Source organism: Sturnus vulgaris, chromosome 21, assembly GCF_052056855.1.
Source record: "Sturnus vulgaris isolate bStuVul1 chromosome 21, bStuVul1.hap1, whole genome shotgun sequence".
Lineage (NCBI taxonomy): Eukaryota > Metazoa > Chordata > Aves > Passeriformes > Sturnidae > Sturnus > Sturnus vulgaris.
The window spans coordinates 799,439-811,919 of NC_142263.1; the positions used below are offsets into that span (position 1 = coordinate 799,439).

General features: G+C 48.4%; 1 protein-coding gene and 1 long non-coding RNA gene across 2 annotated transcripts; both read right to left on the reverse strand.

Moving 5' to 3' along the window:
• Positions 1-3,256: 3,256 nt before the first annotated feature.
• On the reverse strand, positions 3,257-11,613 carry WSB1 (WD repeat and SOCS box containing 1). Its single transcript, XM_014881138.2, has 9 exons — positions 11,452-11,613; positions 10,606-10,774; positions 9,420-9,688; positions 8,425-8,556; positions 7,936-8,036; positions 5,639-5,811; positions 5,122-5,235; positions 4,848-4,955; positions 3,257-4,376 (listed from the first exon to the last, which is right to left on the reverse strand). Exons 1-9 carry the CDS (start codon positions 11,489-11,491, stop codon positions 4,217-4,219), a joined length of 1,266 nt encoding a protein of 421 aa, XP_014736624.2. The 5' UTR covers positions 11,492-11,613; the 3' UTR covers positions 3,257-4,216.
• Positions 6,131-7,120, reverse strand: LOC148221471 (uncharacterized). Its single transcript, XR_015807972.1, has 2 exons — positions 6,981-7,120; positions 6,131-6,302 (listed from the first exon to the last, which is right to left on the reverse strand). It is a non-coding gene; the product is annotated as an uncharacterized LOC148221471 (long non-coding RNA).
• Positions 11,614-12,481: the final 868 nt, after the last annotated feature.

Here is a 12,481-nt window from a genome sequence, read left to right on the forward strand (position 1 = left end):
GGCAAAGAACTCCATAGGAAAAGTGTAATTTCAGAAGTTCTCCATCCACACAGATGGACATCTTGAATTCATTTTTATTGCAGTTTGGTGCCAAAAGAGCTCATGGTCTGGCCTGTGTACCATGCTGTTCTGGGGCTGTGCTGGGCTGGGGCTGTCCCTGCAGTGTGTGTGTGACAGGCCAGGGCTGGGGCTGTGTCCCAAGCAGCTTTTCTTCTGCTGGTGTTCAGCAGTTCCAGCAGAAGCTGCAATACTTGTGTTGGCCAAATGCCATCCTGGCAGCTCTTCACCCAGCCCACTTCCAGCCTCTCTAATGTCTCACGATCCAGAGCACAGAGTCAATAAACCTGGGCATGCCAAGGGGGTCTTTGTACCTTCCCCTGAGAGGTAAATGCCCTCCCAGTTGCTGCCTTTCCAGTGCAGTACTGTCACTGTGCAAGCACTGAGCTTTTCCCAGGCTCCAGAATAACCCCTGGAAGTGAGTTACACACAGACACACATGGATGGAGGCACTCCCCCCACAGAGATATACACGAGTGTATCCCAAAGGTCCCTTGCTTTATTGCAAGCCTTTGCTATGAATATGCTTCATTAGAGCCTGGACAGTTGTTGCTCAGGTTATTGCCATGATGGACTCTGTTTAATTAGATCTGTATTTGTAATGTTGTGCAGGAGTAGAGTCAGGAGAGGATTCTCTAGGCAGCAAATCAAATTCATCTGTGAGAGCACTGAGGTCAGAGAACTGGCAAAGTGCAGGCCAGATTTAGTGTGATTTATACAAGTACAGAAGCAGCATGCCTCCTCCTAGTTCCTGTTTGTTCTCAAAACGTGCTCATTGTAACTGCTTCACTTGAGTATCAGAACTATCTGAACCTCTGGGACCAGCTGAAGGAAACCACTTGGCAAGTTCAGACCTCCCTTGGAGGCCAGGTGGCCCTGGGCTGTGTCACAGACCTGTTGGAAGGTAGGGAGGGGACTTTCTCAGCTCTGCCTTTTCCTGACGTGCCAGTCACCGAAGGCAGAGCAGCTCTCTGGACTGGGGCAGCAGCAGACACGTACCTGTCTTGTGACATGCCACATCAGGATCAAAGTTCTGCCCAAACTCTTCTCATTGCTCTTATCTGCAGTGGACCTTGGAATTTTTTTGGTTTTTTTCCTTTCCTCTGATGCAATTAAGATGAAGCAATATTTTAAGTATTTCTTCTGGACTTGTTCCTTCTGCAGTGACCACAAGGAGCTGGTCATAATTAATCATATCATCAAACACCCTAACAGCTTCTGGGCAGTTGCCCCAGAAGGTGTGAATTTACATTGTTAGTAACATACACCAATAAAAATGCTTCCCATATAATTTCAAATTAGTTTTTCCATCCTAGCATTTATCTTGGTGTTAGACTTTTACTACAATTGCTGTTGTATCAGGAAGCAGATTGAGACAGCCTTCCCAAAGAAGTGCTTGGCTTTTGAAGCAGGAGGGGAGAGGAGCATCAGTGAAACCATAGTGCTTGGTTAAATGCTCTCCATGAGCAGGCCTGGGCTCACACGGGAGGGGCAGTGGGCCTTACCTGCACAGCTGTGAGGTGGAGCTGTGTGTCAGGCACCTGAAGAAGTGGGCAGAACTCCCCAGTGAAATTGGAGCAGTTCCTCCCCTCAGCGTGCAGGGGGCAGCTGAGGAGTCTTTAACATTTGTATAGGCTGAGAAGTGAGCTCAGACAGGGAGAGGGAATAATGATTTCTGTCAGGGAACCCCAGTGAAGCAACTCTTATTAGAGCCCATAAATAAATATTTTTCTCCTTGATACTACAAAGAACTCAGCCAGCTGTAATAAAAGTGAGCATTCAGGAGCTTCTAATCTCATATTAGAAATAAATCTTATCTGCCCCAGAACTTCTGTCTGGAATTAGCTGGTAACACAAGGCATAACCTTGCTGATAACTAACAGTGTTATCATGACTTATCTGAAGTTTACTCTGGCTTTCTTTTGGTTCTAGTACATCAATAACGAGGGCTGTTCTGATCCAGCTCATTGCAGTGGGATTTGGGTGCAGAGCAGTGTTTATTAAACAAACTTGTCCTTGTGCAGAAGCCAGCATCCCACAGAAACCCTGCTTGCCTTACTCAGGTGCTTCTAATCTGAAATAATTACTTGGATAAACAAGTTTCTGCCTGACACCTCTACCAGATTTCCCATGGGATCTTACATAACCTCTGTCCTTTATGAGACTATTGTAATATACCAGGAAAAGGTCACAGGATTCATCCACCCCATTTCTAAAGTGCTCCAATGGAAGTCCTGGTCTAGCATTGGAACAACAAACCTCACACAGTACTCAGCAGTGTTATTCAGTCATGATTCAACTAACACACCATATATGAATGTGGAAAACAAACTGTTTTCAGAGCATTCCAGAGGAATTTCCTCATGGCTGAAGCTTCAGTTTTCTGTAGGATTTGCTTCTCTCCCATCAGTTTCAGATGGTCACTGCAGGCAGTGCCTCAGGCACAGGCCACTCTGTCCCCTGTCCCTGCATCCTGAGCCCTCCTTGCCCCTCTGCCCCTCACCTGAGGGCCAGCCTGGATGGCCTCGTGGGGCTGGAGCTCTTTCCCTGTCCCATGGTGCTGTCCTTGGCTTGTTCCCTTCCCCCCTGACAGAGGTTACTGAAGAGCAGCTGGGAGGAGCCTGGCCCTGCTGAAGGGCCCAGGTGTGTTCTGTGCTCACAGCTGGGATGTGGGGGACGCTGGGGATCAGACCTCACCTCGTGGTGTCCCAGCATGGCAGGAAGAGGCTTGTAAATGTGGTACATTATTACAAATAGCCTCACTAATGAGCAAAGCTTGTGTACTTGGCCTAACACTATCATTTGTGTCCTGGGAGAAAGGTTAGAGCAAACAGAGAGCTCCTGCAGGCAGAGCTGGTCAAAGGGGGAGCTGGGATGTTGTTTTCTTCCTCCACTTCCATAAATCAGAGCTTTTGGTGAACACAACCTGAGGGGACCCACCAGTAAGAGTCTCCTGCAAGACCCCACATTGAATTCTACTTGCTGACCCAGGGCTGAACTGTGATCTTGCAGAAACAGGCTCATGGCAAGCTCAGCTTTTAGCTCAGCTCATGGAAGTACTTAAATAAGCAGATTTGTAGCTCACACGTGCTTCTAACACTGTCATGGCTTTAGAGAGCTCTGTAAGCATCTGTCTGGCAGCACAAACCAGGCCTCACCAGACAGTGTTGATAAATCAGTCACCAGATGAGATACCAGAAAACTTTTATACAAGTTTTTAATACAAAATTCAACAAAAATATATATAATCAGGCATTTTATGCAATGCATACATTCTTTATATCTGCAGGTACAGATAAATAACAGAAGGCAAAACCAAGTATTTTGCTTATCTTTGGCCATTAACCAATAATCACCCCCAAACAGATATTACAGGGTTAAAGGATAATAAACTGAGTCTGTTAATGTCTCCCATTACAGACACAGTATCAGGCAATAATACAGTAGTCAGATTTTCAGAAATGTAAGGAAACAGTTTTCTCTAACACTGCCCAATACTGAAATTTCACCTGGTTTGCTGCTATGGAGCATAAAGCCTTCAGCTGACATGGTCCTGGGTTGCATTAGATACACTGCAACCCTTTTAACCTCCTGCTCTTCCCCACACACTGCTCTCTACAAAGCCACGCTGTACCTCCTCACAAATTAACTAGCACAAGGTCTGACCTGGGGGCAGCTTCCTGGACCCCAGCCAATGTACAGAAGGAAGCTTAACTGCTCTGTAAGTCAAAGTTTTCCTACCTCAGTGTGCCAGAACAGCTGTCCTTCCACTTACAGCTCAGATGCATCATGGCTCTACCAAAGCAATATATACATGAGACACATGAAAAATCATACAAGCAATTTTTAAAGGTACATTGATAACATGTAGCAGCTTATGTCTATATATGTACATGTTTTCACAGTTATATTTTAGAAAATTGAGAACACCAGGAATACTTCTACTGTGTTTTCTATAAATAGTAAAAAAATTACCTGTCAGGCATTTTGATAAAATAGTATTTAGGTTATCACTTTAAATAGCTCTTGAAAACCTGTAGAGTTTTAAGCTTAAAGGCTGTACAGTTTGAGGATTTTGTAAAGTGTTTGTAGCCAGTTTCAGCAGCCGGACCACCTCCCAGTTGTTGGTTTCGTGTTTGTTTCTTTCTTCTCCCATAACTCAAATCTGGTAACAGAGGAACTCCAGCACTTTGCAGGGGATAGGCAGGTTCCTGACTTGGCTGGTGGGCATCACCCTGCGGATGGCCATGCGACACAGGTGCTGCAGGCTGGACACCTGCCTGGGGGTGGCCCAGAAGTACACACTGCCATCCTGGGTCCTGCAAAACCCCACAGAACCCCCAGGTTACACACACGAACCAGCTCAGCCTGCTACCAACTCACACACACACCACTAGGAGGGGACTTGCTGGTGCCCAGTTCCACCTGCTCCAGATCCTCATTCACTCCAGTTCCTATTTTAAGCTACAGCAGCACAATAAGCAACTTGTCTGTGCAACAGGAGCAGATCTCCCAGCAGCTGTGCCACCTGACACAGAACTGCCCTCAGCTATCTGATGGACTTCTTCCAATCCTCATGTTTTGGGTCTCACATATTTATTTTTAAAGATAAGAAATGGGTTTATCAGCTGATTGATTTTACTGCTATCTCAGGCATGTTTAAACAAACAGTACCAGTCAGAAGCACCAGGATGCAAGTCACCACTGCAGATTCTCAGAACACTGAGCCACTGTTTTCTATCTCTTGTGTTACCTTCATATTTCAAAAAGGAAAACAAGTCTGTACTTGCCCTGCAGCCAGAACACTGCCATCAGTAGAGAAAGTACAGCAGAGCCCATTGTTCAGAGGTGCAACTTGTACAGGGTATTCTTCATCAATTCTCCAGAACCTCACCATTCTGAGGGGGAAGGAACAACACAGGAAATTATCAGAGCGAGATTTTAATTGTTCCTGCTGTTTTCTCTGTGCTGCACAAGGAAGCACAGGAGCCCAGCTGAGCTGGCAGTACCGAGGCTCCTGTGGCAGGGCAGGAATTCAGGGTGCAGTGCCCCTGGCACACTCACTTGTCGTCGGCCAGGCTGGCCACGTGCAGCCCGTCGTGGCTGAAGGACACGGAGCGCACCCAGCGGTCATTGGCACCGCCCGCGAAGATCGGCGTGGGCGGGGGAAACAGGTGCCTGTGCAGGGACACAGGGACACGGACACAGTCAGGGACAGCCCTGCAGCTGGGCAGGGACACAGGGACACGGACACAGTCAGGGACAGCCCTGCAGCTGGGCTGGGACACAGACACATTCAGGGACATCCCTGCAGCTGGGCAGGGCTCAGGCAGCACAGCACAGCACAGCACAGCACAGCACAGCACAGCACAGCTCAGGACTGACAAACAAACCGTGTTTAACCAGCTAAGCACGGGCTGGGGACTGTGTGCTCTGCAGCCTTGTTGAACAGCTTAGGACACATTAAACTATCACTGCTGTAAATTGTCCCTCAGGTGGAAGAACAACCTCCAGCCTCTGCCACTGCTCATTTCCAAGCCTGCTCTAGGATAAAGTTCCCACATTGGAGGGCTTTACTTACCCAAACTCCCTAAGGATCACTCCAGTATGTGGATCCCAGACATAGACTCGAGTATCATAAGATGCAGTAGCCAGTAATGCTCCATCAGGAGAGAACTCACAAGCTACAACATCATTGTGATGGCCTTCAAGTTTCCTTAACATGGAGTATTTATCCATATCCCAGAGGAAAACCTGCAATTAAATGAGCTGATGTTATAGCTCTGCTCTGAGAGGCAATGAAGCATTTAATTTGTTTTTTAAGTATAGCTAGTCTTATTTAGGATTATATTAAAATCAGGTATTATAAATTACTACAATTAAGAAATATGCTCAGTGTCATACTCAGATTAAAATCAAGGTTTTTTTTAAAAAAATAATTAAAGCAGACATGCAAGTTCTAACTCAAATTTGTTAAATGTTATTAACAAAATAAGCCAAAATATAAGATAAAGGCAACACAATTTAACCATGTAGCTTACTGAAATTCATGTATTACAAAACTATTTTATTAAAATATTCATAAATAAATAGGGTTAAACTCTACAATCCCCTCTTTTCAGTAACTACCAAAATTTTAAGAAATATACAGACAGAAAATGTAAGGTTAACATATTGTTACTCCAGTGGCATCCCTTTGAGTTTAAGATCACTTGTTTACAATTGCTTGGATCACCAACGTCAGCCTAGGAAGAGAAACAGATACTGCAAGCAAAAAGAATTTTCACAGCCAAAAGTTATGTCTTTGGCAAAACAACAGGGAAGTCTAACCACATTATTAGAAAGAATTTAGGCATTTAAAATCAAGTCAACAGTAACAAACAACATTAATATTACAATTTACCCTAATTGCACAGTGTATTATAAGAATTCATAGAACATTACAGTATTTTACATGCAGTTGTACATTATATATAATCAAAATAAGGACTGTGCAGAATTACTTAATAGGAACTATCCATATACTGCAGCATGGTTTTATAGGAATGTAAGTCTTTAGCAAAAGCTGTTATGTCCCTCAAAGAGCTCATTAGCAGCCTTGATTTCTCCCTTGACAGTTTTACTGCTCAGGTTAAATTCTGACATCTTGGACAAATTTACATTTGACCAGAAGAAACTCAGCCTTAGTGCCTCCCACACTGCCTAACTCTGAAGCATTTTACAGTCAGTTACAAACACGTTCACTAATTTTTTTCCAAGGAGACCCCACCATTCCATAAAACTGGAAACTAAGTTTGAGGAGTCAGTGTGTTTCACTGCTGTGAAAATTATTAAAAAACAAAAAAACAAAAACAAAAAAGAAAAAAAAAAAAAAGCAAGCAAGCAAGCAGACAGTGGACATGGAGCAGCACCTGTGTACGTACAGGACCCCTTGCAGCCGAGGGCAAGGTTACTTCGTCCTACGGTACAGACGGCACAGCTCGCCGGGCTGGCGGCCAGAGCTGCCACTCTCTGCCCACCAACACCACTGTGCTCCTCAGAGTGGTGCCAGCTTAACTCAATCACACCAATATTGCTGCCACCACCTGTGACAGGGAAAGCAAGAAGCTTATGGAAAACACACAGCCTCGAGACAGCAATGTACACATCCCCCTCTGCTCCACTTACAGAGCCAAACCCCAGAGCTCGGCCGCTCTCACCGAGGTGGACAATGAGCACTCCCACAGAGTGATGGCAGTGCCTCAACCGGGCCTTTGGAGGCTGCACTACACTGCCTACAGAGCCCCTGGAACCAGGCTGAACTGCCCTTTCTGCTCTGCCCTAACTCCTCAGTGCCAGGAGCAGCTTATGGCATACATGCGTTACCTGCACTGCTTTCAGTTCTCTAGCAGGGCATTAGGATGGAAGCAAAACCAGTGTGCTCCTCTTCCCTCTAACTCTTAGGCACCACTGCCACTGGTATGGGAAAACAAGGAGGATCGTTTTTGTTCAGCAGGAGGTGCCCTGACTGGATCAGACTTTGTGAAGTCTTTCTCATTGAGCATGAAATAGGAAGGACAAAATCAAAACCAAAATAGCTTTATGCATCAGTCTACGTATCTTTTAACACTGGCAGCTTTAGTGGTCTTTGTTTTATGCCATGACCCTGTGCAGACCTATTTCTCCACACTTACAGCCTCTTCAACTAAAAGCAGTGCAAGTTCCATTCACAAATCAGGGTCTCAATGCACCATTTGCCAGTTTAATTTCATGCACTTTTACATCATCATCAAACATTAGAAGTTCATGACACCGAGCACAAGCTTAATGTTACTTAGATTTAAAATGATTATGCACACAATTCAGGAGGATTAAAGAACAAGAAACTCTGACACATACTGCTTTACTAGCTCCAACAGAACAGAGGATGGAGGAGTCTGGAGAGAATGCACAGCCATACACCCAGTTCGGATGGCCTCTCAGCACCTTCATCATGTTTCCTAAACAGAAAGGCATTGCTGTAAGAATTGGTTAATTATTACAGAATTCAGATGGAAAAGCTTTCCCAAATTAGTTATTCCTTTGTGAAATTTTGTGTTATTTTCTCAAACTTCTTGCAGAGTCATTCTACACAGAAATAAACCCCTGGGATGCAGCCTCTACTTACATGTCCCTATTCAGAAAGGTCACTTCATGCACTCTTAGCCCAATACCTGCTCCTGCCTCCAGGGTTCAGACAGATAAGGCATTCCAAGGGGTGCACAGTGAGTGACTAACAGAACACGCAGTTTTTAAGCAATCCTGACCAAACTGAGTCTAGAGCAATAAAAGAGGCGAGTACATGGATACTTCTGTCAGGTATTAGAGCAGGTGAAGTCCAGACATTACCATCATCTTTCAGGTCCCACACTCGCAGGGTTTTGTCTCTGGATGCAGACACAAGAATCAGGCTGCCATCGGGGGCAAAGGTTAAATCTCTGACAACTTCTGTGTGGTCCATCAGGTTAAGGAGGAGTTTTCCTGTTACATGAAAACACCACAATTTAACATGAAGGACTACTCTACTTAGATCAAATGCTTTATGGATACAAAGACTGAATATATAATTACAGCATGTAAAGACAATTTTCTTTGTAGAAATGCTCCCTACAATGAACAGCACATGGATCCTTTCACTCTCCTGTGTTGAGAGGCAACTCCTGGAAAAGCTACAAAATCTATATACTAGAACCTCACAAATAAGGCAAGGCTTGTCTTTTGATAGACATACCTGTTCTAAGCTTCAATTTACAAGAACAAATTATTCAATAGTCTTTTTTTTTTTTTAACTGAGTTCTCTCTAACCTACCAGCTGTGCTACCAGCAAAACTGAAAGTCCCTAAGTTCAGAGTCAATCTTTTTGAGTAATTCCTTTTCTTTTTTAAAAAATAAAAGGTCCTCATCAACATAAACTATCAATTTCATGTTTTTAAAGTATGGTAAAACTAGGAAGACTATTGAGTAAACAACCAATGTATGTATGCATACATTTAATTATTTTGTATCTGCCATGTCTCACATCTCAAAGCACGACCTTCCTCTCTTGTTCCTTTGGCAGTTTCTCCTTACTTCTGTTTGCAGGAGCTCATGATTTTTAATATTTTTGAATTTGTATTCAAGGCTCAGTTCCCAGTTACAATTCTATAACCAATTCCTGGTGTGTACTGACAATATCATCACTGCACGAAGTGTGAGTTGGCACCTGAGCGTGACAAGGGACGTTTGGACAAGGCTCTCAGGGACAGGGTGGCAGTGCTGGGGTGTCCTGGGGCAGGCCAGGAGCTGGACTGGACGTTCCCTGTAGCTCAGGATCTCGGGGTGTGCCCCGAGCTCCCTGCACTCACCCGTGTACACATCCCAGATCTTGATGCGGCCGTTGTTGAGGCCGGTGGCGAGCAGCAGCTGCTCCTGCCCGAACTTGAAGCGGTGCCACTCGATGTTGACACAGCGGCTCTGCTTGTCGGGCACGGAGGAGCCGAAGGCCAGGCTCCACACGATGTCCCCGCAGTCGATGATGTGCTCACAGGGTTTGTTCTTCTGGCTGCTCTCGCTGCTGTGCCGCGGCAGCCGCGCGCTGCCGGCGTTCGTGCCATTCTTGGTGCCGTGCAGCACGCTGTGAGGGCGGCACAAACACAGCACCAGTTACCCCCAGAAACACACCCTTCCTCATGGGGGAATGAAATCTGGGAGTTGTACATCTCTGAGGCACAAAACGGTGCGTTTTTACTTCCAAATTATAAAAGTGGCTTTTGCTTATATCTGAGAAAAATTGCCAGCACCTGGAAAGCTTCCAACAGAAAATAATGCGAATATTCTGTATATAGTTTTACCTCTGTAGAGAGCGAGATGCTAACGTAACCTACTGCAAAACCCAACAGTTTTGAAGCATTTATAGAAAAATGAGCTACAAAAATTTCTAGGATTTTCTGCTGAATAAGTTTCCTTCAATTCCTTACATGTGTTAAACCCTGCAAAGAGATGCTGATTGTCCAGCAGATGGAAAACAATTAACCACCCCCAAAAGGGGGGGAAAATGGGTCAGAGAAATGTAACCAGCTACAGAACTGCAGTGGCCAGCTACCAACTTCGCTAACATGCAACCTGCAAGTGCCAATAAAATGTGTGTTTTGGAACTCCACTTGCATTCTGACAAGGATGATAAGGAAAGAGGTCTGCCCTTAAGTAAATTCCTAAAAGGCAAAGCCAAACAGCATCGTGATAGGAAGTGTAAAGGACCAGATCTGCCCAAATCTCTAAATTCCCTTTTCATTCTAACTTCCTCTTATTTTAGGGTGTCTGAATTGATTAACAAGTCACTCCTCCATAGGCTTTGTGAGGTTGCAATAGTTGTTCCTCTTGCTGGCCACACAGAAAGAGACAGAACAGCTGTCATTTTAAGGAATTAATGTTTCCCCAAGCTGTCAAAGCCTAGAAGACCAATACATGCATTTTAATTGATCTGAAGCTATCTCCTGTTTTTAAAGCCTCCTGTTTTTCAGGTGCACCGAAAGCCACAGCGGTTTGCCTTACAAGTTGTGGAGGCACTGCGCCCAGGGGACCAGCTTCACTATGCGATGTCCCTGTGACCACGCCAGGTACGAGCCATCGGGGGCGAACGCGACCGTCCAGTTCTCGCGGCCGCACTTCTTGTCAAAGGGAGACGTGGGGGCCAGGAGCTCTCCGACCGTGCGCGCCCGAGCTGGGGGGGACAGAGGAGATCCTTGAGAGGGAGATCCGAGACAGGGACATCCTTGAGAGGGAGATCCGAGCAGCATCCGCCTTACACCGGCTGCACGGGCACCCTGCATGGGTTCATTAACGCCATCGGGAGGGTCCCGGTGTCACCGTGTAACCCAGCGGGGACGAGCCCCTGCAGGGAACGCGCGGTGCTGAACGCGCTGCTCGCACCGTGGGCCGTGCCACAGCCGGTACGGAACAAAACGGGCGATGCCGCCAGGCCCGCGCCTGCCCACGGCCGGGAGAGGGGACCGGCGGCGGGGACGGGCTTCGTGTGCCCGCAATGGCTCCGTGCGCCGGGAACGGGCTCCGTGTGCCCGCAACGGCCCCGTGTGCCCGCAATGGCTCCGTGTGCCCGCAATGGCCCCGTGTGCCCGCAATGGTCCCGGGTGCCCGCAATGGCCCCGGGTGCCCGCAATGGCCCCGGGTGCCCGCAATGGTCCCGGGTGCCCGCAATGGCCCCGGGTGCCCGCAATGGCCCCGTGTGCCCGGATCCCGCCCGTTCCCCGCGGGCAGCCCCGAGCGCGCTGCGCCGCTGTGCGCGATGGGCTGAGCGCCCGCCCGCCCCCGCTCGATCCCCGGCCGAGCCTGGGCCCGGCCGCGCTGCCCCCGGCGAGCCCGCCCGTCCCCCCCGCTCACCGATGAGCTTCTCGTTGACACTCGGGGGAAAGCTGGCCATGGACGGGCGGCCTAAGGAGCGACGGGACTGCCACGGAGCGGGACGGGCGGGCGCGGGCTGGGCAAGATGGCGGCGGCGGCGGCGGCGGGGCGGGGAGCGGAGCGCGGGGGCCGGGCCGGGCTGCGGGGGAGCGGCTCGGAGCGGCCCTGCCCTGCCGGCCCTGCCCTGCCCGCTCTGCCAGCCCTGCCCTGCTGGCTCTGCCCCGCCGGCTCTGCCCTGCCCGCTCTGCCCTACCGGCTCTGCCCTGCTGGCTCTGCCCTCTCCGGCTCTGCCCTGCCCGCTCTGCCAGCCCTGCCTTGCTGGCTCTGCCCTGCCGGCTCTGCTCTGCCCGCTCTGCCCTGCCCTGCCCGCTGTGCCAGCTCTGCCCTGCCGGCCCTGCCCTGCCGGCTCTGCCAGCTCTGCCCTCTCCGGCTCTGCCCTGCCCGGCTCTGCTCATTCTGCCCTGTCCGGCTCTCCGGCTCTGCTCGTCTGTCCTGTCCAGCCCTTCCCTGCCTGGCCTCCCGGGGCCTTGTCTTGCCCTGCCTTGTCCTGCCTTACCCTGCCTTGCCCTGCCGCCCGCAGCCGTTCGCGGTCCCGTCCCCGCTCCGCTGCCCGTGCCCGGTTCGCAGCCTGACCCCCGTCCTCCCGCCTGCGCCTCCCCGCTTCAGGGGCTGGAGGAGTCTCCTACCCTTCCGCGTTACTTTCGTTCAGCATTTAAATCTGGCAATCTGGTTTATGATAAAATTTTGACTTTGCTGTTAGTGAAGTTGTTCACAAAGAACTTGGAGAAAGAGACCCTGCGAGCACCTCATTCTCTGTGATTTTATATTAACGGCTCTGTACATCCCTCTCTCCTTCCATTACCTCTTTTCTCCTTTTGCATACCTAAATTCTTCCCCTCTTCTCGACCAAGTGACTCTTCTTTGCTCTACGGACTTCAGAGAAGCACCCAGCAGGATGATTAACTGCAGATAATAGCTGTGATTTCATTCCAAAGCAGTGGCCTCACTG

What these genes read in the sequence shown, in the direction of transcription:
- WSB1 (XM_014881138.2), bottom strand. Translation starts at nt 11,491, where the DNA reads ATGGCCAGCTTTCCCCCGAGTGTCAACGAGAAGCTCATCG. An exon ending in GTGGGACCTGAAAGATGATG is followed by an intron (nt 8,037 to 8,424) that starts GTAATGTCTGGA and finishes CTTTCTGTTTAG; the next exon opens with GAAACATGATGAAGGTGCTG. An exon ending in CTGTTGGAGCTAGTAAAGCA is followed by an intron (nt 5,812 to 7,935) that starts GTATGTGTCAGA and finishes ATTTAATTGCAG; the next exon opens with GTTTTCCTCTGGGATATGGA.